General features: G+C 38.3%; 1 protein-coding gene across 5 annotated transcripts in view; it reads right to left on the reverse strand.

Moving 5' to 3' along the window:
• fam13b (family with sequence similarity 13 member B) overlaps positions 1-25,495 on the reverse strand; it is a 47,821-nt gene that overhangs the window by 13,535 nt on the left and 8,791 nt on the right. For 4 of the 5 annotated variants that reach the window (XM_086085880.1, XM_086085882.1, XM_086085883.1 and 1 more), the window contains exons 3-7: positions 22,012-22,222; positions 18,980-19,237; positions 17,338-17,515; positions 16,761-16,905; positions 13,771-13,895 (exon numbers count right to left, since the gene is read on the reverse strand). In XM_086085880.1, coding sequence (XP_085942006.1) covers positions 13,771-13,895; positions 16,761-16,905; positions 17,338-17,515; positions 18,980-19,237; positions 22,012-22,177 — 872 coding nt within the window. In that variant the 5' untranslated portion in view covers positions 22,178-22,222. The remainder of the gene's footprint in view (positions 1-13,770; positions 13,896-16,760; positions 16,906-17,337; positions 17,516-18,979; positions 19,238-22,011; positions 22,223-25,495) is intronic. The other variant, XM_086085881.1, reaches the window with a different exon arrangement.

Raw genomic sequence — 25,495 nt, forward strand, 5'->3', positions numbered from 1 at the left:
ATTTTGGCTTTGCGCTACTTGGGGCCGCATCGGTTAGCGCTAGAAATGTTATGTAAACCTGCGATAATGTGCCATCTTAATATTGGTAGGACCCAACGACTACTTGTCCTTGGTGGGCCGAGGGGCCTCCAGACAGACAAAGCTAATTAACTCATTCACTGCCATTGACGGCTATAAACGTCAAGTATTTCTATTAGTTTAACATTTTTTCCACTTTTGCTAACAATTTTTTTTATTGTACATTTAGAACAGATATATAATTTGTGATTAATTGTGAGTTAACTAGTGAAGTCATGCGATTCATTACAATAAAAAAATGTAATTGCCTGATGCACTGAATTTTTTATAATCTCTTTTTAATTAATTAATTCACTGCCATAAACGTAAAAAAATCATTTTAACAATTTCTATTTAACATTTTTTCCACTTTTGTTAACAAGAGTATGAAAACCTATATATTTTTTTATTGTACATTTAAAACAGATATAAAATTTGACTTCAGTCATGCAATTAATTACAATTTAAAAAAATGATTGCCTGTCGCCCCTAATTTTTTTATCTTTTTTTATTTTTCTTATGAATTTATGGCAGTGAATGAGTTAAGTGGACTTGTGAGGTAACGCGTCAAGTCTTTCCAAGATGATGCTAAAGAGTCAAGATCGTTGTCCATGCAGAATTTATTAGACATGATAAATATGAAAACATTTAATTGCCTACATTAATCATTTAAACCGTAAATATGCCACAAACTATGATCCCAAAACACTTTAATACAATTTCAAAGACTCCTTGCAACATTACCCTGAGGAGAAAACAAAAAAGCTTTACGATGATTTGATTTTGAAAAAAATGCACCCTAAGTGTACATATGCGGCAAAGACTTTGTAACAACTTAGGCTGACATATCCCATAATATTGCCTCTTAGTCAAAATGTAACCCTTGAACATACTTCCTTTGATCAAATGTACTACTTTCCTGTTTGGCACCAATACAATTACCATATTTCCGGACTATAAATCACCCCTTTTTTCATAGGTTGGCTGTTCTTGCGACTTATACTCTGGAGCGATTTATATATGACAAACATATACTGGGGGGATGTAATTTCACAGACAGCCACAAGAGGGCACTCTAGACTTATACTATACAGTATATACTTAATGCGACGTATGTATGTTTTTTCTACCTTAACTCATTCACTGCCATAAATTCATAAAAGAAAACAAAGATTATTAAAATTAGGGGCGACAGGCAATTAAAATTATTAATTGTAATTCATCGCATGACTTCACTAGTTAACTCACGATTAATCACAAATTTTATATCTATTCAAATGTACAATAAAAACAAATCTAGGTTTTCATACTCTTGTTAACAAAAGTGGGAAAAAATGTTTAATAGAAATAGTTAAAATGAATTTTTGATGTTTATAGCCGTCAATGGCAGTGAATGAAAAAATATATATATGAGTTAACTCACGATTAATCACAAATTTGATATTCTAGATGTACAATAAAAAAAAAAAATCTAGGTTTTCATACCCTTGTTAACAAAAGTGGGGAAAAAATGTTACACTAATAGAAATAGTTCAAATGTCAATGGCAGTGAATTAATTATGCATTTTTGGTCTAGTGCGACTTATTGTCCGGAAAATACGGTAATCATTAGCAATTAAGCGATTGAATATTCGAGAGGTGCTACAACATCCTGCAACATTCCCAGATGATGTAATGCAAGAAAAGGCCTTTAGATCATCAAATGCTTGTTTTGCTATTTCTTTGGATTTTGCATTACAAAGTTAATCTTTTTGTCATTGTTGCCCATTTTGGTAAATGCGTGTCAATTTTGATAGATTGTGACAACCTCACTTAGAGTTACTCTGCCCATAGCTTCAGGGTGAAGGCCCATAGCTTCTTTAGTAAGCAGAGCTGCAAGGAGTTTCGTTGTAAATGATACCCCCCAAAAAAACAAAAACAGCTTGAGGTTTCAAATATGTATTTCCATGTGCACGGGCAATGAAACTGTGGGCAAGTCCTTAAAGGTGCTGCTGTCAGCGAGTCAGCGATTACGACCGGGACGCACGCAGACACGTCATAAACGGATCCGTTAGCGGGGTGTGAGGCGTTCACAGCCCTTCAAGGCGAAGAGACGTCAAGTTGGGAACTTTTGCATCAACGAAGAAATGGACAAATGGGCCATGCCAGTCACAGATAAGGATGAAAAAGAAACAAACAAAATTGTTTTGTTAATTTATTCTCATTTTATAGTAATATAAAGTCCCACAATAAGATGATCAATTGTTCCCACTGTTTTATAAGTCGAATTTAACTTAAATGACTGAAAGGCAAAAGGCTTGCAAAACGCCTCAGATTTGAATTCGCTGGTGTTGTGATGTACGTAGGATCATGACTCAATATTCAGGTATGCCGACTTTATTGCCGCTACACATCTATTCAACCCTGAAAACTGAGTGATGGCGACGGCGTCTAAAACTTTGAATCAGCTGCCAATCTAAGACGGGTTAAGGAATAAAGTGTTTCAATTTATTTTTGGAGAAGCTCCTAAACAATTCAGAGCTCGAACTGTGCTATGTTTGCGACACACTTACACATCAACCTCTGGAGGCTGCAAGGTCGTGTGATGTCACCATGTAGGTTTAAAGTTAATAACTCAGAGTAGATTGAGAACCAAGTTTACGTTGATCAAGCCGACCTCCACCAAACGTGCCAAACAAGTCCATGAAGAGACGGTGACATACAGCAGTGGCAACTAACACGATTGGTTCGTTCCCGCATCAAATTAAGGAGAACAGAGCCAATCGGAACATAGGTCATTTGCATATTGAATACTGTTGAATATTAAAACGGAGAAAACAGACCATTCAAAATGAGTTTCTGAAGAATGAATACAGCTTGGAATCATTTTGTCCTGCTCATTTCCAACAAAAAAAATGCTTGCAAATCTGATAAAATGACATCAAAATGTATCTATAAAAAAAAAAAAAAATAGAACTGAATTAAGCAATTATTACATAGAATACAAATTGTTAGATATAAAATAAATACATCAAAATTAATAATCCATTCTTTATTAATTAACATTGTTACCTTCATTAGAATGAACTAGTTATTGAATTATCAAATTTGTTAAATGTGCATGTAAAATCATTATAGCAATATTACATTCGTATTTTACAATAAATTAAGCAATAAGAAATTTATAAAAAAAAAAAAGAATGCTTAAATTTTAAGGGGGTGAAAAACGATCAAATGAATGCAGCAAATGCAGCAGGACTCCTCGACAGGCCGGAGTCAAAAAGAGAATGCGCCGTATGGAAAGGAACTCTTACAAAATGATGAAACAGTGAGCGAGGAAAAAAAAATCCACTTTGCATTCATAATTCATAATTGTGCGATGCCACAGCATTCATTCATTCCTGAGTTATGCAACTGCCGTGTTTACCTCTGCAGCAGAACGTCACAGGACATCCTCATGGTTGCTGTTACCACTTTTTACACAGGGCTTCTTGAAAAACAAAAAAACTGAGCTGACTACTGCGTCTATTTGCTGTTCAGTCAGACCTCCCGCAGGGTGAACAACATCCAGCTGCTGTCTTCAAGACCAGCGCCCGGGTGCATCCTACATCCAGCCGCGGCGGAGGCGCTGCCCAAGTAAAGTCCTGACGTAACCAGGCAACAACACCAGCAGGCTGGGGAGGCGGAGCGGCGGAAATTGGGGCGGCAACTCCACTTGACTGAGCCAATCACAATGGAGGCAAGAGAGCCGAGAAGCAGGCAGAGAACGCGGGAGGAGTTTTCGGGTTCATTATGTGAGGAGTTGTTCTAGCCCGACGGTATTAACGCACGCACGCACGCACGCCACAGTCCTCAGACGTGCAGTCAATGATTGACAGCAGCAAAGAATCAGCAAAGCTCGAACAAAAACAATCCAGCCTGAGTCACGCCATCCCTTAAAAGCAGGGCCTCAACTTTTTTTCTGACCTTAGGGTCCAACTTTTCCCGCACCCATTGGCCCACAGCTTATTCAAATATTTACACTGTATTGGTTTCATTGATTAGCCTGGTAAACAAATAAATTCCGTTTATAGTTTAGCAAGCTGAAATCGGTCGCTGTGACGATCATATTGTAATATGTCAGTTATTTTGACATTTATTCTATGAACTGTACATAAACCTACGAACAGGCTCACGTCCCAAGTTAGGCTCATTAAAACAACAATAATGAACCGGATGTAACCACTGCAAAAAAAAAAAAGGAGGGATACTTTAAAGTAACTAATGACAATCATTGTAAATTTAATAAATAGAAAAATATAGTATGGTGTTAGATTTGTGCCACAATAACAAGCACACATAAGAGAACATTTTGAGCAAAAAAAAAAGTAAGGGAGTCCCCTGTCTTTGACTTGCTAGCTTCGATGTTAGCCGTCCCTAACCATAAGAATCACACTGAAGTCACAATCGGATAAAAACAAACAAACAAGTAGACCTAAAACGGTTGGTCAACAGTAATGCATGCTCTCCAAGAGAGTATTATTTTTGCTACACTTAACATTAGGGTCCGCAGATTATAATCGTCCGCAGATTATAATCGTCCGATTATTGCCTTTCAAACACCGGCCAAAATAATCGGCCAAATGGCAGATTATTTTTTCCCTTAAAACGTTATCATCAAAGAAAACTGAAGTTTCCTACACCCTGAAAGTATCCTGAATGCACCATTTTGCTTGCGTAGCATTAGCAACTTGCAAGTGTGTAGCGTATGTTACTCTGGTTATTCTGTTGTCACTAAGCATCCTTTAAGGTGTTTAATGACAGCATAACTGTAAAACTAAACGCAAGACGATAAGAATTACATCCACTGTATATTTACATACAAAACATGCTTTGTTTTTAAAACATCACTAGCCTAGCGCTAATGCTAAAAGCGAAGGGAGGATCCCATTCAAATGCTAAGAGGAAATTAGCATCGACTTTGGGAGTGTTTTTCCTTCAAATAATGAATATTCACACACAAATGTGGTAACACACCCACAATAAAGTTAACACTACACAAAGGCACAAATTATTCCCAATGTGTGAAAAATTCGTTATTTTAATATAATTCAATTGCATCACACTGCCCCCAAGAGGCCAAAACGCACAGGAGCAGTCAGTATTTGTTCCTACTTTCTTTTTTAGTTGCTATTATTTTAGTTTATTTGATTTTTATTTCACTTTTTTTTTTTTACTGTTTTATTTTGTCATTTTCCTTCCAAGTTTCTTTTCTCAAAATTCAAGGATGCAAACATCCAAGGATATAATTTTAAATAATCGGCAGATTAATCTGCAATCAACATTTTTTTCTGCCAAAAATCGGCCTCGGCCTCAAAAAATGCATATCGGCCAGGCCCTACTTAACATTGCATGAATAATGAATGAAGGTTGAAACTGCTTTGGGCTAACGTTTTCCGCAAATAAGCATTTACGGCACTGCTGGAGGAGCATGGATGTTAACACCATTGCACATTACAAGTTCGTAAACAAAAACTGTACATTCCTTGAAAATTGGTCACGCAATACCAATAGGAAATACATCGTGATACAATTTTCAGCCACATTGCTCAGCCCTTTACAGATCTGTGACACTTTTCTTTGCAGCCACCCAAGAAAATTCCAACACTAGAAAAAGTCAAGCTGCTAATCACGTTTTTAAACAAGTCACCTGAGGGGTTGGTTGGAAAATGTTTTCAATTTGTTACTGCTCTGGTGTCACCTCAGAAGGCAGAAAATGACCGGCTTAACTCAACAGTTTCACAAGCATTTTTTCATGTCCCGACGCAAGTGCAGTGAACTCGCTCAACTGCGAATTGAAGCAATAAAGTCAATCTTGTCTAGCGTCGGTCAAAGCTTCAGTAAGTCCACTTTCTGCCCATTCAGCTTTTTTTGGTGTGTCCTGCTTCTGTTTCCAATGTAAATAATTAACTGCAGTTAAGTAAATCACTAATAAATTGTAGGCCATGGTTTTCATTTGACCTACATGTCACTCGTTAACCCTCATCCAGACATCGATTAACCACATGTAGAGGTATTCATAGACAGAATTTTAAGTACGGCATATGAACTATCTGTAAATGATTTAATATATATTTTTTTTAAGTAATCTAGATTTTCAACTTCAGCAACAAGGAGCACGGGATGGAAATTAAAAAAAAAATCATCAGGAATAAGTCTTCCTGGCAAAGCAGTGCAATACCAGGAAGTATGGGTCAGAAGCGATAAAGTGCGGGTGTTATCTAGGTCACTTAGAGGATCTCATTACACACAGCGAGGAACCAGCGCATCGTCGGGAAATTTAAGGATGTGAGGATGGCACGAAAGCCAGGGCGTGAGGGCTCAAAGCGAGGACGGGACTTTTTTTCGGCAAATGTCCAAGTTACAGTTGGCTTGAACTCACACCGTTTCTTAGCGTGTGTGCCAATTGCTGTTCTGCGGTACATTAGTGTAGTATTTATTTTTGCATCTATGCCACTGATGTATAATGACAAGCAGAACTAACTAAATGTCCTCTGACTCCAATGAAACCGCGTATCCACCTGTTGCAATTAATTCAACATGAATACAGCTTTCACACAGAGAAAACAAAATCGTCCACTCCTACTTCAAGTTTACTGTAAAACTAAATAAACCAAAAACAATTCCACATTGCGTATTTAAACAAACCACATAATTTTGCCTGACGAAACCCTGATAGCTTAAAGCTAAAACAATGCAAAAATGCTAACGAAGCTAGCATTGACGCTGTGGTGTTATAACCCTTTAGGCAACGGATATTCGAACACAAACAGTGCCATTCATAACAAATGTAGCTAGACAATATACTAAAATGTACAGGAATATATTCTTCACTCTGCAAAAAAGGACTAATTTTACTGCATATTCAATGTGAAATCTCAACTCAAAGTGTACCTCTCCTTTGTTTACATCCCTAAGGGTATACTGTACTTTCTATACTGCCCCCTGGTGGCCAAGACGCACACATCACAAGCAGCCTCACAATGTGATGCATGAAATCATGACACAAACAATTCATTCTTTGAGTGCTATTTTTTTTTTTACTAAAAATTGTTTTTTGTTGCTGTTTTTGGGTAACGAATAAATTAATGGCTGTCCCATTGATTTCAATGGAGAAAAAAGAAAGAAAAAGAATAATAGTTACAAGATTCTCATGGGACAAATTGAACTCATAAGTCAAGGCAGTACCACTTGATATACTTTTTGTAAACATCTTTGTTTGGTGACGTGCCACGAGATTTTGCTGATGCCGCCTGACATTTTCCACGAGTCGAAAACAAGCGACACAAACAGGAGGCCTACCATTCCCGGCTGCAGTTTATGGCATGGCGATAAACACGCCATGTGTCGCGAGGCTCTGTTTTCATGCCAACACGCTGGTCAACCTCGACCCGTTTGTTTTCAAGAGCAATTCTCAAACAGCATTAGACTCTCTCACCTTTGCACACGAATATCAGTTGCTCTCACGCTTCACAAATAGACTGTCCAGTCCGCGAAAACAAAGTCAAGTCGTTTGTGTGCAGCTTGACTGACGGTGAGGTCTGTTTTCTTCGGTTGCCATGCAGACAGAGCACAGCATACCACACGAGCCTGACTAAGTCCGTGTCCGCACGGAAATGGAGCTGGAGTTGGATTATTAAAAAACAAAAACGCTCTGGTAAATACTGAATGGTTTCAAGAAGAAACCATATCATGCAAACAAACTTGAAACAAAAAAAGCCGTGAATGTGAGGCAAGGAAGAAAGGAGACATTTGTGTGAACTGGATTCGTGTGGTGATTTTGCTGGAAAAGCACCTTGTATGTTTTGTACACACAGAAACACGAGGGCAGCATTTTGAAATGTATTCAATGTATGTAATCCAAAACACTATTAGCTTCCCTATGGTTCAAACGCAGAAATAAAAATTAAATTTTATTAGATATGACTACTCTCTCACTATGGAATACCTTTAAGATTCTTTGAGACAAAAAGTAGTAACATTTAAGTGAATATGTTTGGCGGGGATTGCTCAATTTCACTTGCTAAAATCCACTTTTTCCTAGCTGAAAAAAACAACAACACACAAAATCTCAAAATATGTTTTTTTCACCATTTTGATGAAATTCTAAATTACCTTATATTACAATATATTTCATTGCTAAATTTAAGTATTAATCAGGTATACTCAAACTTTCTTCTTGAAAAAGGTCAACTACTCAGATTTCAACTTTTTCTTTAAAAAAATTAATGTTTTGTCACTCCCTTTTTTTATCTTACTTTTGCCTTTTCTTTCTTGTTAAATTTTAACTTCTTCCTTGTAAAATTATATATATATATATATATATATATATATATATACAAAAATTCCAAATAAACATGATAACCCCCTCACCCCACCCTGAAAAGGGCATTCTTGTCATATATTATTTTCCATTTTTTAATTTTATAAGATTACTTTCTCCTCTCAAAAAAATGTGAGCACTCTTGTAAGTATATAAGAATTGTCTTGCTAAAAAAGAGACTTTATTCTTCTACTATTTTCTCAGAAAAATACCATTAATATTGAAATCCCCCTAAACAATTTACTATTTTTCCTAAGATTACCTTGTCCCTCAAAAAATAAAATCTTGAGAACAAAGCCGTAACTTTTTTCAACAACAACATGATATTCAAGTAATCTTTTTAGTAAAAATATTTGCCATCAAGAGTACATTTTTCAAAAACGTATTTTCTCAAATTACGTGGTGTCTCCAAAAAGATCAACACAGCTGTTGATGACACCTACCACCTCTTATTCCAACAGCCTGGTTATTTTTAGCTGTTTGTGTCAGATTGATGTCTGTATCGGGCTTTACTGTAATATACCACAGAGCTGATATTTCAATGTGAGGATGGAGGCATACTCAGACGAGCACAACATGCTCTACTTATTAACTATCTCACTCATCAATCGTGCAATATAAACAGTTAAAAATTCAAATGCTTTATTTCTGTATGATTACATTTTTCTCAGATAAATGTTAACTTATATAATGTTATTCTGGTAACAGTAGAACAGTGGTTCTAAAGGACAAGAAAATTATTGTAATTTACAAAATTTTTACTGAATTTTTTGTCCTCTCAAAAAAGATAGGACAATTCTCATAATTTCAACAGCAACTCAAATTTCAAAATATGCATTTAAAAAAACACTATCCTCAAAACACCATTAATAGTATAATAATAATAATAATAATAATAATAATAATAAATAACACATAAAATACTATATTTAAAAAAAACATTATGGCAATTTTACCACAAACTATATATATATATATATATAAATAAAAGTAACTTTATCATAATCAAATTTTCTCCTAATATAAATTCTGGCCCCCTTAATATTAAATTCATTTTATAAAAATACTAATGATATATAGCTTTAATCTGGCAATACTACACCTCATAATCTTCTTTTACTTTTTGTTTGTCCCATTAGGGGTCGCCACTACGTATCATTCTTTTTCGTACGGAGTGGATCTTTTGGATCCTCCTCTCCAACACTAAACGCCCTCATGTCTTTTTCACGACATCCATCAACCTTCTCTTAGGCCTTCCTCTCACTCTCTGTTACTCTCTCTGTCTGGCAGCTCCGTCCTCATCATCCTTGTAGCAATATACTCACTATCTCTCTCCTCTGGATGTGTCCAAGCCATCTGCTTTCACTCTAACTTTGTCCACAAAACATCAAACCTTGGCTGTCCCTCTGCCGAGCTCATTTCTAATCCTATCCAACCTGGTCACTCCCAGACAAAACCTCTACATCTTCATTTCGGCCGCCTTCAGCTCTGCTTCCTGTTGTCTCTTCTACAGTAGTTACATGTGGTTGTTATAGAATTGCAAAAACAACACGCAGACTTTTACGTAGGTCTAAAGAAAGATTAGCTGCAGTTGCTTTAGCACATCCATCTTTTGTTTACCATTTGGTAAGAGTTGACGAGTCACTCCAGTGAGAATATGCTATGTCACACCTATGCTAATATTCACCGCAGATGTAGGTCAATGTGGATCAGGTGACGCACACGCAGCTCTGTGAGGGGCCGCTGGGATGTTGAGGTTCATCTTTACGCATACTTGCATAAGTTAAGTTGCGTTTAGAGGTTCTACCGTGCTCATAAATAATCAGCGAGCCCTTTGCCGGGTGTCATCGCACGGGTTAAGCGTCACTTTGCCGAAAGCTCACATGTCCTGCCGACAGCCTCGTTTGGCAAAAGGTCAGCGGCAGCTTAAAAACAAGCGGTGAATTTTTGTGCGTTGATAGGGGGAAAAAAGAAAAAAAAGAGTATTGACCAATATTTTAGACCAGATGATCGATCACGTGACTTGACTTGACACAGACTGCAATGAAGAAGAGTTTCACAACTACCGTAAGTGACTAAGTAAGCTGGTGTAATTGTAATCGTTTTCCACATAGGATGAACGCCGCATTGATGCTATTCAGTACCCCAGTAGCCTCTTTTTTTAAAGAAATGTTCACTATGTGCCAAACTGCTGCTTGTTGTGAAGTGAGTTAAGTTTTTAAGTCTGGTCACTCGTATCTCAAGGCACAAATGTTCATCAAGTAAGGACTCTATGATGGCAACTGACCCTGGAACATTGACATTTGTTTCATACATTGTAACATACATTACGTTTAACTTGATAGATTTTTCACTGTAATTTACATGCACATTCAGACTGAACTTTACCACTCGGAGAGGCCATCGAACAGGATGCAAAAAGACACTTGTGTAAAACATTATGTGAGGATGGTAAAAATAAAATGCTACAGTAAGTAAATCCCCATGCTATTTGGCTGATTTGTGTGACACTTATGATATCCAGTAATGATTTTTCTTTTGTGATTGTGCAGCCACAAGAGTGACCATGACCCTCCTTGGATTACAGAAATGATACATACTGAACATTTTATCCTCAAGCGGCAGGTCAGCGTTGATCTAATTTTTCTTTGCCAATGTCGGCCACGACCCCCAAAAGCCTACATCACAGCATTAATCCCCCGCTGGCTCGTCTCGCAATCGTTAATACCAACGAAAACAATCACATGAGATGCAAAGATCCAAATAGTCTGGCCAGTGTGGCTTTAAACCCCTGCAGCTGCTGCATGAAGACCGGCACAAATCCTCCATGTTGCCCCACAAAGCAGGCATTAGCCACAAAGACGCAGACCTTGTGGACCACACCATATGTACTGTTTCAATCTCCCTGCATGTTATCACAACAGTCCATCAAAAACAATTACAACTTGACACACAAATCATCTCTATCTTATTAAAACTACTTGGGCCAAGGAAGAAATATTAATTTTGGCGCAGATATGAATACATGTTTTGAAAAATGGGAAGGATCAAAAGTGCATTGAAATACTATTTGCGCTGAATTAGTTTTGTAATTATGAAAATTAATTTGACAGAGAACAAGGCTCAACATTAACATTGGCCTGATAGCTTGTGGCCAGTACACCACTGTGTGAGGCCACGTCTTACCTTCAGACACTGGCACGACCAAGCCAGCACAAATGTACAGTATATGTTCGGGCCAACAAAAACAGTAACCTAGCAAGAGCCAGTTTGACATTATGAATCACTCAAAGGAATTCAACACAATATCAATCTGGAATTTCTCCAATGTGATCTGCTTGGGAAAGGCGGGACATTCAGTACAATACTTTGAGTTGATTGGGCGATGTGGCAATTTGTGAACGCCTACCAAACGTTTCTTTTAACCAATCACGGCAATAGATGAAAATGTTGTCATTGGTCATCGTAGGCAAAGGGGGGGGGGGGGAGCGTGGACATCTTTACCAACTAAAAATGTACTATGCACCACTTGCTGTTCTTTCAAAAAGGAAACTGCGAAAACAGAATTAATTGATACAGCGTCCATGTACTCGCCCACTGGAGTCGCCATGTTTTATTTGTTTGTTTCACACAGCCTCAGCGCTTCTTGTTTTTGTCACAGTCGCATAACACTGTTGCGTTGTGATTGGTCGCTCGGAGAAAATCGGCCGGATGGATACAAGAGGGATTCGATTCTCGGGAGTTTGTGAACTCTCAAATACAGCAAAAAAATTCAGCTTGGTTATGAAAATAGCCAAAAAGAGCATTTTTTATTTGGACCGAATGACTTTAATCACACAAGAAAAAAAACGCGACTGGCAAACGCTTGACTTGGGCATTATTATTTTGTTCTCTTAATGTTTCTAAATTATCCTCAGTCGACTTCCAAAACTATTTTGTAATTGTGTGCTTTGAAATGAACACTGCATGTGCATGTACTGTCATGCATGTACTGTCACGCTGCCAATCACGTTGTGTGTCTTCATATAAATGAACATGGAAGGTGTGAAGTGTGTCATGTATAATGCGCTTTCGTCTGAGTGCAGCAACTGCTAATCATCTTAAAGGAGATCAGCTGATCAGATCTTGGCGTCACTACAGGAGGATCTTTAGTAGCCGTGTCTGGACATTATTATCTGGCGTACGTGAGAGTTGTCATGCAGCCACTTGGACACACCAAAACGTTGTCGTCTATATGACACTATAAATATAATGTCACTCAGTAGGATGCAGACCTCTGCCAAGGCCAATCATTGCTAAACGGTCTGTTTGACGGAAAAATTGCAAAGAGTCAGAAGCCGTTACATGCCAGTCTAATAGGTGCCAGTTACACACATTTCAAGCAGACTTTTGCAAAGGAAAAGTAAACAAATGTATCAACTTTTTACTGCCCAACTGGTCATTATATCTCAACCGACTTACTGAACAACCAAGTAAATGACCCGCGCACTGATTGACTAAATATCCAGCCGACCAACACACAAACAACTATTTTAACTATCCGGCTGTCTCAATAACTAATATCCAACAAACCCATTAACTAACTTTAATAAATTGAATGACTGCCCAACCAACCGACTCACTAACTAAATTAACAATCAAACAACCGATAACAATAAACAAAATACCCCATCAATGATCTAAATAACAGCTGACTAACCAACTTTCTGACTAGTCAACCAACTAATAAACAAATAACTTATTGCCTGACTAACCAAACAAATGATTGACTAACTGACTAAATTAGAGGACTTGAAAATCAAAGATGGACTTTGAGGCCAATGCTGCTTGCTGTGCTTGTGTCACTTTCATACATTCATTAACAGAAAATGGCAAACACTTTAGTTTCTTTGCAGTTCAGTGAAGATTTGTCGACATAAACTACGGTAATTTTGCAGTGGTCGCCTCATTTCTTCCAGAACTTTATTTATAAAAAGCAATTTGTCCAAAAATTAACAAAAAAAACACCATCCTAACACAAAGCTTTGCAATTCCCCTGTAGAGTATTTCAATCAAACAAAAATGTTCACTTTTGGTTGTCATTCAATTGGTGAGCGCACACTGTTGAGTTGTCGAGGTCGTGGTGACCGCTACGCGCTAAAATAGACTGAAGGAGTCGGCCATTTTGATAACATCGGAACAAACTTACGAGCCGCTAAAAAGATTAATGACGGACCGAATACGAGCAGTGGCACACACGCTTGGCTCTCGATTGAAGCACACATTCTGTATCATCCTCATAAACTACACATCGAATTAGTATTATTACATTTGTGATTTATCGTACCAAATGAGGTGACTTGAGAGAGATGACCACTACATGAAACGTTTACCTGTGTGCCGGGTCGTCGGAGCAGGTGTGTTGCGGTGAGTTTGAGGAGACGGGACAGTCCTCGCCATCCTGGGGCAACTCCTCGCATTCCGCTTCGCACTTCTCGTCGTCCAGCAGCTCTGTGATCTGAACACAAACACAAATCTGAAAATGATTCTGCTCATGTTATCTGTTTTAAGCGAGAAATAGAAATTTGCTAGTCACTTTTTTGAATAACAGTCGCTAGATAAGGTGGTAAAGTCGCCAAACAGTAACCTAATGGCAAATTTGGCAAAAAAAAAAAATTGTAAACTTGCTCCTTTCTGTTCACGGCCATGTTAGTGTAAGTAGTGCATGTCAGCTATAGAAGTTGCTTGTTTAATAAGAAAAAGAAAAAGGTGAAAAATGGACCTGACAAATAAAGTTGAATAGATGCAAAAGATTAATCGTCCAGCTCAACGTAAAAGCGTACATCAACTTGTAAAGGTTACCTCTATAAACCATCTACATGTGACGACGCCATTATGTAACTTTACCCCAGTCTGGGTGCTATGTCACCTCGCGACACTAACGACCTTTCCATTTGATGCAACTCAGCTGTGACATTTAAGGCAACGGATGGCGGTTTCATAACACGCCTAAATATAGTCGCATCTACTCAGCAGGTGGACAAGATGGAGGACGAGGAACATGGGGGGAAAATTGAATCAAAAAGCTGCGGATGAGTGAGTTGTAATTTTATCTAATATACTCCTCCCCAGGTCCGGTGATTTTAACATGTTAATTTTGATAATCACAGAAAAAAATAGTCAAAGATGTCACTGTAATACAAAATGTGCTTCATCAACTGTTCCAGCACGAGCAAAGCTAGTTTGTCTCAGTAAGCTGTGTTTATAAAGTATCTCTAACAATTGCTTTTTCTTTTTTTTTTTAAACCCAAGACCGGCTACTAATATATGCATCATCATCGCTATCCAGTAAAATTATTCCTTTATATTTATTGTACACAGGAATTAGGAAAGTTTTCAGAAATGAGAAGAACAGAAAATAGCAACACTATATTAATTTATCGAGCTGTAAAATGGAGTAAGAAAATAAAATGAAACTTGTTAATCTATCAGAATAATTTCCCATGTCAGTTTTTAACGTTTTTGTAAAATAAATAAATATTGATAACCCCCCGCCTTAGAGTCGGTTGCGGCATCTATGTGTAACAAACTCAAGTATTCCCCAAATTTAGCTAGCGCGGCTTATAGTCCAGAAATTACTGTAGTTAATTTATGTGAATTTGAGACAATTAACAATAATTATCATAATTACAAGCTCCACAAATATACATTATTGTGAACTATTTGCCCACTTTCATTCCCCTCTCACACATAGAAGACATGGCTTATTTTCAACTTTTAACACATTTTTGTTAAACAATGGCATTCGGATTTTGCATAATGCATCAGACAGTATTTATGACACAATTTTGTCATACGCAGGAGTCGGTGATATATGTAAAGTATAGTATGCAATTTCCACTTTACATGTGATATTTTGCAGCACCTCGAGTCATGTTTTGTGTCTCGCCTCACCCACATCACATAATTTATATAGCATGTGACGGCAGGGTTGTATACCTACCTACATTTACAGTAATTCACTTTTCTTTTCCCTGCCTTCAGTTTGTCCTCTGGTCTGGTCTGGACAGCAAACCCATCTGCTACTCTGTCGCCATGGCAATACGGCTACCAGGCACTCTTCTTATTGGCTGCCGGTACATTCTTGCATGGTTACTTACATCCAGTGTGCAGCCCCACACACCAGGATGACTCATCCATGACAAGATGAGGAAGACAACCGTTCCTTGCTTCAAGGATTACATTATTTGCCGAGTCAACAATATGTAAGGGTCACAAGAGGTTCATCGGAGCACTGATGCCATGTATTTCTTGCTGATAATTAAAAAAACTAACAAACCAACTGAGTTACTAAACAAGTAACAAACAAAATACTCAATTAGCATAATAGAGAAAATAACTAAATAACCAAATAATCACATAACCAAGAGACTAAATAACCAACTAACTACACAAGCAAGTCATTAAATGACCAACCACCTAACTAAATAACCGACTGACTAGATTGGCAACTAAATGACAAACTAATCAACCACACTAATAACTAACCAAACAAGAAACTAATTAACATGACAACCACAATTATGAAAAAGTCAAATGAGCACACTGATCAATTGATGGATGAAAAACACTTTAAACAGAATGTGCAGTGTGAAGTTTTTACATGTACAAACATGTCTAACGAATTATTTGCAAAGTACTTGACACAGAAACCAGAATAAACTTGACTTTGCCAACATCTGCAACATGAATCAAACCTGTTGCTAAATTCAGTCATTCAAAACAGCATAGAAAGCATAGAAAAATAACTATGAAAATTTGAACATTGATTGCAACCACTTAAAATATCCAGAATGTTGCCAAAATAGCAAGGCTTACAAAATATGATTTTCTTTGTGGACCACTTTTGATAATCAATGACTATTTCAGAAGTAGCTTTCTAATTTTGAGGAACTTTTTTTTTTGCAGGTTAATCCCAGGGACCTGATGCAAGGGTTTTATTAATCAATAAAAACATGGCTTCTCCCTTCTTGACAGTTTATACATAGAAAGCCATCCGGAAAAAAAGAAATGATTTGCACCTTAAAGCCTTTTTAGCCTCCTGAAGAATGCCTTACGCCTTACTTAGTGTTCTTTCAGATTTTTCGAACAAACATTTGATCAATTCTATTGATACTGATCCTGTGTCTACCATGAAATGCATGAAATGATTTATCACCCTGCCCTGGAGTCTTCCATGTTTTGTCTGTTTATATCCTTGGTGCAGCGGCTGAGACTGGTTGTGTCGGGTACACAGTTACATAACCAAGTATTTCCCGGACGATTTATTTCCCGCTACCTCTCCTACTGTTTTATGTAACCGGCAGATGAGTGAGTCTGTTACCTGTTCGGTGATGGAGCTGTAGTCGTTGGTGGTAGAGACGTCGTCGTCCTCGGAGTCAAACAGGCCCTCTTGGTTGTCCAGCAGCTCGGCCAGGACTCTGCTAACAGAATCCTGGTCGCGCATATCCTCACCTTCTGTCGACAGACTGTTCATAGACAAAAGCAGAAGACAAAAGCGTGTCATAATAAGTCATATTAGAATATCAGTTTTAGTCTAGAAGTACAAAACTCAATTCTAACACTTCAGAAAACCATTTTCAGTTAACACAATTTGCCGCTACATTTACAAATCTACAAAGTTAAAACTCTAACATGCAAAGCGAAAGCCATGCATCAACACAATAGACTTTCTTTTTTTTTGATTCTGTGAATTAAAGTCTAACGTTGTTCTTTTTATTTGCACTGTGGACGGCAAGATGAGTTCACAATCATTTTAAGATCCAACCTTTTGGACTGTGGATTATGTTTAGCCATTTTGTGTAACATTTACACAAGTATGAAAGTTAAATATTAAACATAATGAAACAAACTACTGAATCAGCCTGTCTGTGTGTGTTTCTGTAGGATGGGCGTCTTACTGGAAGATATCGGGCCCAAAGACGGCGGCGAGTGCTCCGACGTTCCAGTTCTCGCGTTGTAGCGCCGCCACGCTGGCCAAGAAGCGGCATAAGAAACGCAGCAGGCCGTAGTTGAGCTGCGGAAGCTGCTGCAGCAGGAACTTCAGGTGGCGGCACAGCTCATCCTCGCTGCTGTATTCTGCATACACAAACATGTGAATGTGTGTCACAGAGAAGGAAGAGGTGGCGAAAACAACAGCACTGACAATGAGTGACTTGGCACATTTTTATTAGAGCCATTGCTTAACAGGAAGTGCCTGCAAATACCCTTAAGAGGTTTAATAATAGAAGCCCATTGTATTTCTGTGCTTTGAACAGATATGCCCAAAGATAAACATGCAGACCGAGATAACATTTTCTTGTAAGAGGTGACAAGGTGAAAATAAAGGACTTTAAAAAAATATAAATAAATTAAAAAAAGGCCAAAAAATTTAGAATTTGAAATGTGTGAGAAATCCACCCGTGGCCATCAAGGAGATTAGAGCAGATTATGTGAGATGATAATAGAGTTAAAAGAGGACAGGATGACGAAGCAAAATGCTAACAGTCGCGGTGATTATCAGGCCATTCAAATAAATCCACATCTTTTTGGATTTTATATCCGGTAATTGGGGTACTTCAAAGGTGACTATGACATACATGTCAATGTGTACCACTACAAAATGTGTGGTTGATTTACTGACTATGGATTATTTCTAGCCAAATCTATTCTGTGTGGGGTTTTTTTTCCTATTGAGCAAGGTGGTAGTTATTCAAAATAACTGGCAAATAACGATACCATTATAGTATCGTATTTTTCTGGACTATAAATCACACTTATTTTCATAGTTTGCTGGTGCTGCGATTTACATGCAGGTGCAAATTGGCACTTAATATCCCACATTAATATTTTGGTGTGGTTCTCAAACGAGTACCAGAGGTTGTCGTTTGATGCTCTTTTTTGTGTGTTGATTTAATGTTAATATGTGGAGATATGCCATTTTGATGTGACTGACTATAATTTTTTCACCGGTTTTTATTGTATATTTTTTTTCTAATTATAACAAGCTATGTCAGGGCTACACAAATGGCAGTTTATAGGAAAAAATACAATTTACTTTGAGTGTTTTTGTCTTTGGAGCGACAAGAGCACACCCATTCATTTCTAAACGCAGCCTATGCTAAAGCAATCAAAAGCTTGTGCTTCAAGTGATTCCTTTTCTTGTACTGCCTGATGCACTGGGCTCGCGCACTTTAAACACCCAAACGGCACATTTCAACAAGGCTCTGAGTTTCCGAACGGTCTGAGTGAAGTTGTGCACGCTCCGAGCCTACTTCTTAATGGACCCAAGATTAGGGAACGGGGAAGGGCACGGGTATTTTGGGGTAGAGTCTGAACTCTACTGTTCTTGGTCTCTGATTTTGCAAAATAGATTTCCCCACAAAAATGTGACATACTACAGAACAACTTACAGTCTGAAAGATACGGTAAGTGTGGTGTGCCATTGATGTTTTTTTTTTTTCTCTACTGCTGAGTATTTTCTAGTAGTTTTGTGTCTGGACTTTCTTGTGTGGATTATTTGCAGTTTTTCTGATAATTTCTAACGTGAAAAGTGGCAGTCACCTTGAGTAAATTTGCTATAGCTCTCACTAGGCGCCTGAGGCCCACCTTGGTGAAGCTGTAAAATGGGCCCCTGGATGGGTGCTGGGATGACGGGCTCAGGAAGCTCCTGCAAGAAGAGTCGCAGCAGACTGACGGCTGATGCCAGGTCTGCCTCCTTGTCCAGCGCCACCTCCTCGCCGCTGTCGTAGCGACGCCGCAGCCAGCCCACGCGCTCGGCATTGCCATTGACTAGGAAGAGACCCTCCAAATCCAGATGACCTGCCAATACAAAACAGGGAGACCCGTGAAACACATTAGGTGTGCAAAATCCTAAGGTCGTGTCTTTTAGGCATGGTGAAGCTGTCAGGCTGAGTTCACAGAAGACAGGATGACGAAGCAGAATGCCAACAATAGCAGTTCAGTTATTACATTCCATTAGAATTAAATCTACCATTTTCGTGTTTGGATGAGCTTTTAGGTCAGGTAATTGGTGTAATTCAAAGGCGACTGTGGAATGTGTGTTACAGGCACCTTTACAAAATGTTTTGTTGAATCATCAATTGAGGAATATTTCTCGTCCTTCTATTGTGCAAAGTGGTGGTTATCATCCAAGACTTGCAAGGAACAATCGCATTACAGTAACTGTGTGCCCGAGTGCGTCATGGACTTAAAAAAAAAAAAAGTTTATTGTGGATTATTTCGAGCCGTTCCGTTTATTATTATTATTATTGTGCAAGTGTGTGAGTTGATTTGTTTTGACACTGGAATTCTAATCATTGTGTATATTGCAACAGTCACCTTATAGCAATGGAGTGCCTGGGGATGGGAATAGATAAGAATGAATTATTCTATCAAATCTCATTGGGTGATAAATGAGGTTATATGCTTAAACTTTTTATTACATCCTTTCCAGTGTGCACTCAAAATCTGTTGGTCCAAAGACAAAATAGAATATAATATTTACTTAGAAACTGCCACCAGGGACCAACGCAGGAGAGATTTGGGTCAACCTCCTCAGCAGCACAACCGATTGAGGTGAGAAGTTAAGAGCAGGCGAGCAAATTTTAATTAGTATCCTAATAATTATATGAATTAATAAAAATATAAATAATTTGACGCTGCTGTTATGATGCGTTGCCTTTATTCAGACTGCAAGTTATATTTGCTCAGTCAGGATCATTCCTAACATTTCTTGCCCTTATTGTTTTATCTTATAAATATGTAACACAATCTTTATCTTGCATGACCCTTATTGTTTTATCTTATAAATATGTAACACAATCTTTATCTTGCATGACATGTTATATAATGCAGAAGTGTAGTCCATGTAATTAAAGAAAAAAGTGCAGCCATTTTCCATCTTTGTCTCATTTGAACCTATCTTTTGATGCTAAGCTGATGCTAATACCTCGAAAGCACACGCACACACAAAATAAGAGATTAAAGCCTTTTCACAGGCTGAATAACTTCCTGACATGCAGCCCATTTCACGCACCAGCAAAAACCAGCAGGTCTTTAAAGACTTGTTACACAACCTCATATGGTCATAAGGTGAAGCCCCAGTATGATAAGATTTCTTTTTTGCTGTAACATTTACTTTATGATTACAAGAAAGGGATATCCGTCAGAATGTTTTCATCCCAGATGTCATTAAGTTTCTGAAATGTTGGGACTTTTTGCACAACATCACAGGCAACACCAGCGATAATTATGTCATGAGTTCTTTACTGTACTTGAGTAGTTTTCAATACTTTGTACTTTCCTGAGTATTTTTTATACTACTTTTTACTTTTATCCATTACATTTTAACATGAGTACCGTATCTGTACTTTTTACTCTATAAATTTTCAAAACAAGGTTGTTACATTTGTTTTTAAATTCATGAAAACGATTAAAATACTTGACCTGGAAGAAAAAGCAGCCGTCAATGTCTCCTGGCTCGGCCAATCATATGAATCGTTACACACGGTGCCCTACATCCCAGCTTGTGATTGGCTCTACAACACGCTATCACATGACATGCAATTGGGAGCAATCCGTAAATATGAGGGCAATATGTGCCGCCACTACAGAGGATCATTTGAATTTAAGAAGAAGGCTGCAGACTGCCAATCAACAATATTAAAGTAAATCATGTCAGCAAAAAGTGGACATGCAACATGAGAAAATAGTACTCAACACTGTGCACTCAACGCAAGGCAAGTCAGAAAGTCATCTGGCCGATGTTTTCCCATTTTTTTGCTCCATTAGCTAATATCTTTCAAATTGACGTAGGAGAAAACATCCAGTAAAATATTTTTTTGTGTTACTTTTACTCGAGTAATTATTTAAGTGAGTACTTTTACTTTTACCAAAGTTGTTTTTTACACAAGTAATTGTACTTTTACTCAAGTAGAAAACGTCAGTACTTTTCCCATCTCTGTTCTTTACAAAGTTTTGCACAAAATTGGTTGTCATGACACTACGATAAGAACCATACTGGTGCTGTAGGACAATCCCACAGTGAGTTTCAATGTCAACAGATATCGATCTTAATATTTTCACTCTAGAGAAGAGCTTGAGGTAAGACTGTGCCACCATTACTCTTTGCACTTTACTTAGAGCTGTTAGCCACGGGTGTGGTGGCGATCAGAAAGTTCGGAAAAAGTATTGTAGGCCCTGTCCAAACCATACCAGAATTGTTGCACATTGGCGAGCCAAGCTTCAATCCAAAATATAATCAACCATCCATCCATCTTTTGAACCGCTTTTCCTCACGAGGGTCAAACAACTCTTAATTTGAAAAACAATGATAAACATAATTGCATATTTTCTGAAATGTTACAGCCCAAACCAGTAACTGAATCATAATTATGTTTGTGCATCATCAATTTGGAATCACGTCCTCTTTTTGAATAAGGGAAATGAAAACATGTTTTTTTTTAAATTTGATTCATCGGTTATTTGACAAAAATAATGGCCAGATTAATCAATTATTAAAATTAATATTAGTTGCAGCCTTAAAGCAGCCTGTGACGCTGTATATATTTTGTGTGTGTGTGTTCGCATCTCACCGTGTTCCTCGATGTATTCCACGATATCCTTGACAAGCGCCGGGACCTCGAGGCCGCCAAGCGTGTGCGTGCGTGTCACCTCCTCCAGGGGCACGCCAAATACGCGGGTGGTGCCGGCTGGACCTCTGCCCTCATTGCCTGGCAACGATGACGCGCTCTTCCTCATGGTCCCCCACCCTCCTCACCACAACCACGCCAAGACTTCACCCGTCTTGGGAAAGAACACAAAGCATTAAAAACAAGATTGCTGTAAAACATGTCTCACATCAGTCACTACAATGGACAATTAAAGAATTTCTCTTTTGTTTATGCATAAGTCTAGATGTTAAAGTTGGCCATCAGTCACTACGGCGGACAGCTGAGTTCTTCTATATATGCAAGTAATTGCCGCATCAGTCACTACCAGTGGACAGCGTTCATTATCCATTTTCTGGTTTAAGTACAAATTGTGCAACATTCACTACAGAAGTTATCTGCTTTCTCCTACATGTAAGTCTTGATGTCATATTTCCGCATCAGTCTCTACAGAAGGCAGCGCTTCGATATCAGTTTTCTTTCTCCATCTCTATGCCCGAGTCGTACTGTAAAAATGTGCATCAGTCACTACGGTGGACAGCTATTCAAAAGCTATCAGTGACTATAGGCAAGGCAAGACAGCTTTCTTAGGTTGTGGTTTTTAGTTTAGATCATCCAATAATTTGATTTAGACAGTTGACACAACACCTTAATTGAACAGATAAGATAGCTGCCGACATTAGCGGTCTGAAGAATTTGACTCAAGAGTAGCATATACAAGCTGAACAAAAAGGACGAAAACGAATCGATAGCTTCAATGACCCATTGCTTACATGGAAGAAAACAGCTATTGAATAGCCACTGAAGTGACTGATGTGCTTCTCATTATCCATTATTAGGACTCATGCATACAGTGGGGCAAAAAAAGTATTTAGTCATGTACTAATTGTGCAAGTTCTCCTACTTACAAAGTTGAGAGAGGCCTGTAATTTTCATCAACTGTGAGAGACAAAATGAAAAAAAAAAAATCCAGAAAATCACATTGTCTGATTTTTAAGAAATTTATTTGCAAACAATGGTCGAAAATAAGTATTTGGTCACCTACAAACAAGCAAGATGCCAGACTCTCAGACCTGTAACTTCTTCTGTAAGAGGCTCCTCTGTCCTCAGCTCTTTACCTGTATTAATGACACCTGAACTCATTATCAGTCTAAAAGACAACTGCCCACAGCCTCAAACAGTTACACTCTAACCTCCACTAAGGCCAAAAGCAGAGAGCTGTCAAAGGACACCAGAAAAACTTGTGTGAATAATTCAACTGTGGGCGCAATCATCAGAAAACCTCGATCTGGGGCTCCACGCAAGATCTCAACCCGCATGAGTCAAAATTATCACAAGAACAGTGAGAAAAAAATCCCGGAACTACATGGGGGGACCTAGTGAATGACCTGCAGAAAGCTGGGACCAAAGTAACAAAGGCTACCATCACTAACACACTATGCCGCCAGGGACTCAAATCCTGCAGTGCCAGTCGTGTCACCCTGCTTAGGCCAGTCTGAAGTTTGCTAGAAAGCATTTGGGTGATCCAGAAGAGGACTATGAGAATGTCATATGGTCAGATGAAACTAAGATAGAACTTTTTGGTAAAAACGCCACTTGTTGTGTTGGAAGGAGAAAGAATGCTGAGTTGCATTCCAATGCACCATACCTACTGTTAAGCATGGGGGTGGAAACATCATGCGTTGGGGCTATTTTTCTGCACAGGGACCAGGACGACTGCTCTATGTGAAGGAAAGAATAAATGGGGCCATGTATCATCAGATTTTGAGTGAAAAACTCCTTCCATCAGAAAGACTTGAGTGGTCTATAGTCTGTCTACAGCTCTCAACACCATAGAAAATCTTTGGAGGGGTTTGAAAGACCGTGTAGCCCAGCGACAGCCCCTAAACATCACTGCTCTAGAGGAGTTCTGAATGGAGCAATTGGACAAAATATCAGCAACAGTGTGTGAAAACCTTGTGAAGACTTACAGAAAACATTTGATCTCTGTAATTGCCAACAAAGCGTATATAATAAAGTATTGAGATGAACTTTTGTTATTGACCAAATACTTATGTTCCACCATGATGTGCAAATAAATTCCTTAAAGATCAGACAATGTGATTTTCTGGAATTTTTTTCTCATTTTCTCTCTCATAGTTGAGGTATCCCTATGATGAAAATTACAGGCCTCTCTCATCTTTTTAAGTAGGAGAACTTGCATAATTGGTGCTTGACTAAATACTTTTTTTGCCCCACTGTATAGAAGAAAACAGGTTTTGAATTGCTTTAAGTTTCTATTATTGACCTTTTGCACGTGACGTCACAGCCCTCATGGGAACGCCCCCTCCAGGACGCTGGACGGCAAAAGAGCCACTTGCCTGTATTGTAACCATTGAATCTCGTGTAGCGTTAAGTCCTTTATCGAATCAATTATCTTATAAAATGGTTATATTTTGCTGTGCGGTCGGTTGTACAGACAAACAAAGGCGTAAACCAAACGTTGCTTTTTATCGCATAGCTACTAATGAAGACAAAAGACGTCGATTGACAGCAGCAATCAACAGAAAGGGCTGGCAGCCCACAAAGTATTCACGGATTTTCAGCGATCATTTTGTGCGAGGTTAATAGATAAATGTTAATAAATTCTACTAGTAAACGTACACTCTAAAAAAGTTTGTAACAGAGGTGTCAAATTGCGTGTTTCAAATCACATTAACGAGCCAGATAGTTAGCATCCACTACAACTGCACTAACACACAGCTTAATTTTAAAATGTACCTTTTTCAAAACTTTTAAGTGCATTTGACTGTTTAATGATGGGGGATTTTGTCTTTGTGCTTGGAGTTTTTCACTCCGGAGCCGGAGTCATATTCATGAAATTACTGCATCGCTTGCCACTACGATAGTCATTTGTTCCATGCTAGTAAACATAGTAACATAAAATCACAGCGTTTCAATATAGAACGGACTATGTAAAAAATAAGCCAGTTAGCATGATAAACAAGTTTTACCTTTGCATTACGAAGTATATTGTCCCGGGGTGTGAGCGTAGCATCTCGTCCCAGAGACTCAGCCAGCGACAAGCTTTTGAATCAGAAGAGACGGCATTGACTACATAATGATACAGGTCGTGCGCTGTGAATTCCGGCAAAGTCGGCGATTTAATTAACTTGGTAAAAAAAGCAGGCAACAGAAAGTAAGGGGCTGTTTGTTTTCAAACTAGCGATCTCCAACTAAAGTAAATATCGCGCTCTATAAGTCCCGACTAAATGTGCAACTTCGACTGACAGGCGAACTTTGGTTGAATTAGTAGATTCCATGGCTCTATGGGCAATAATAACTTTTAATTTGTAAAATAACAGTCGCTAAGTCACTAAGTCGCTCCGGGTCACGTCCAATTCCATTCAACAATTATTTCCTTCCACCG

The sequence above is a fragment of the Leptonotus elevatus genome, chromosome 9 (genome assembly GCF_054856555.1).
Source record: "Leptonotus elevatus isolate MCC_2025b chromosome 9, RoL_Lele_1.0, whole genome shotgun sequence".
NCBI lineage: Eukaryota > Metazoa > Chordata > Actinopteri > Syngnathiformes > Syngnathidae > Leptonotus > Leptonotus elevatus.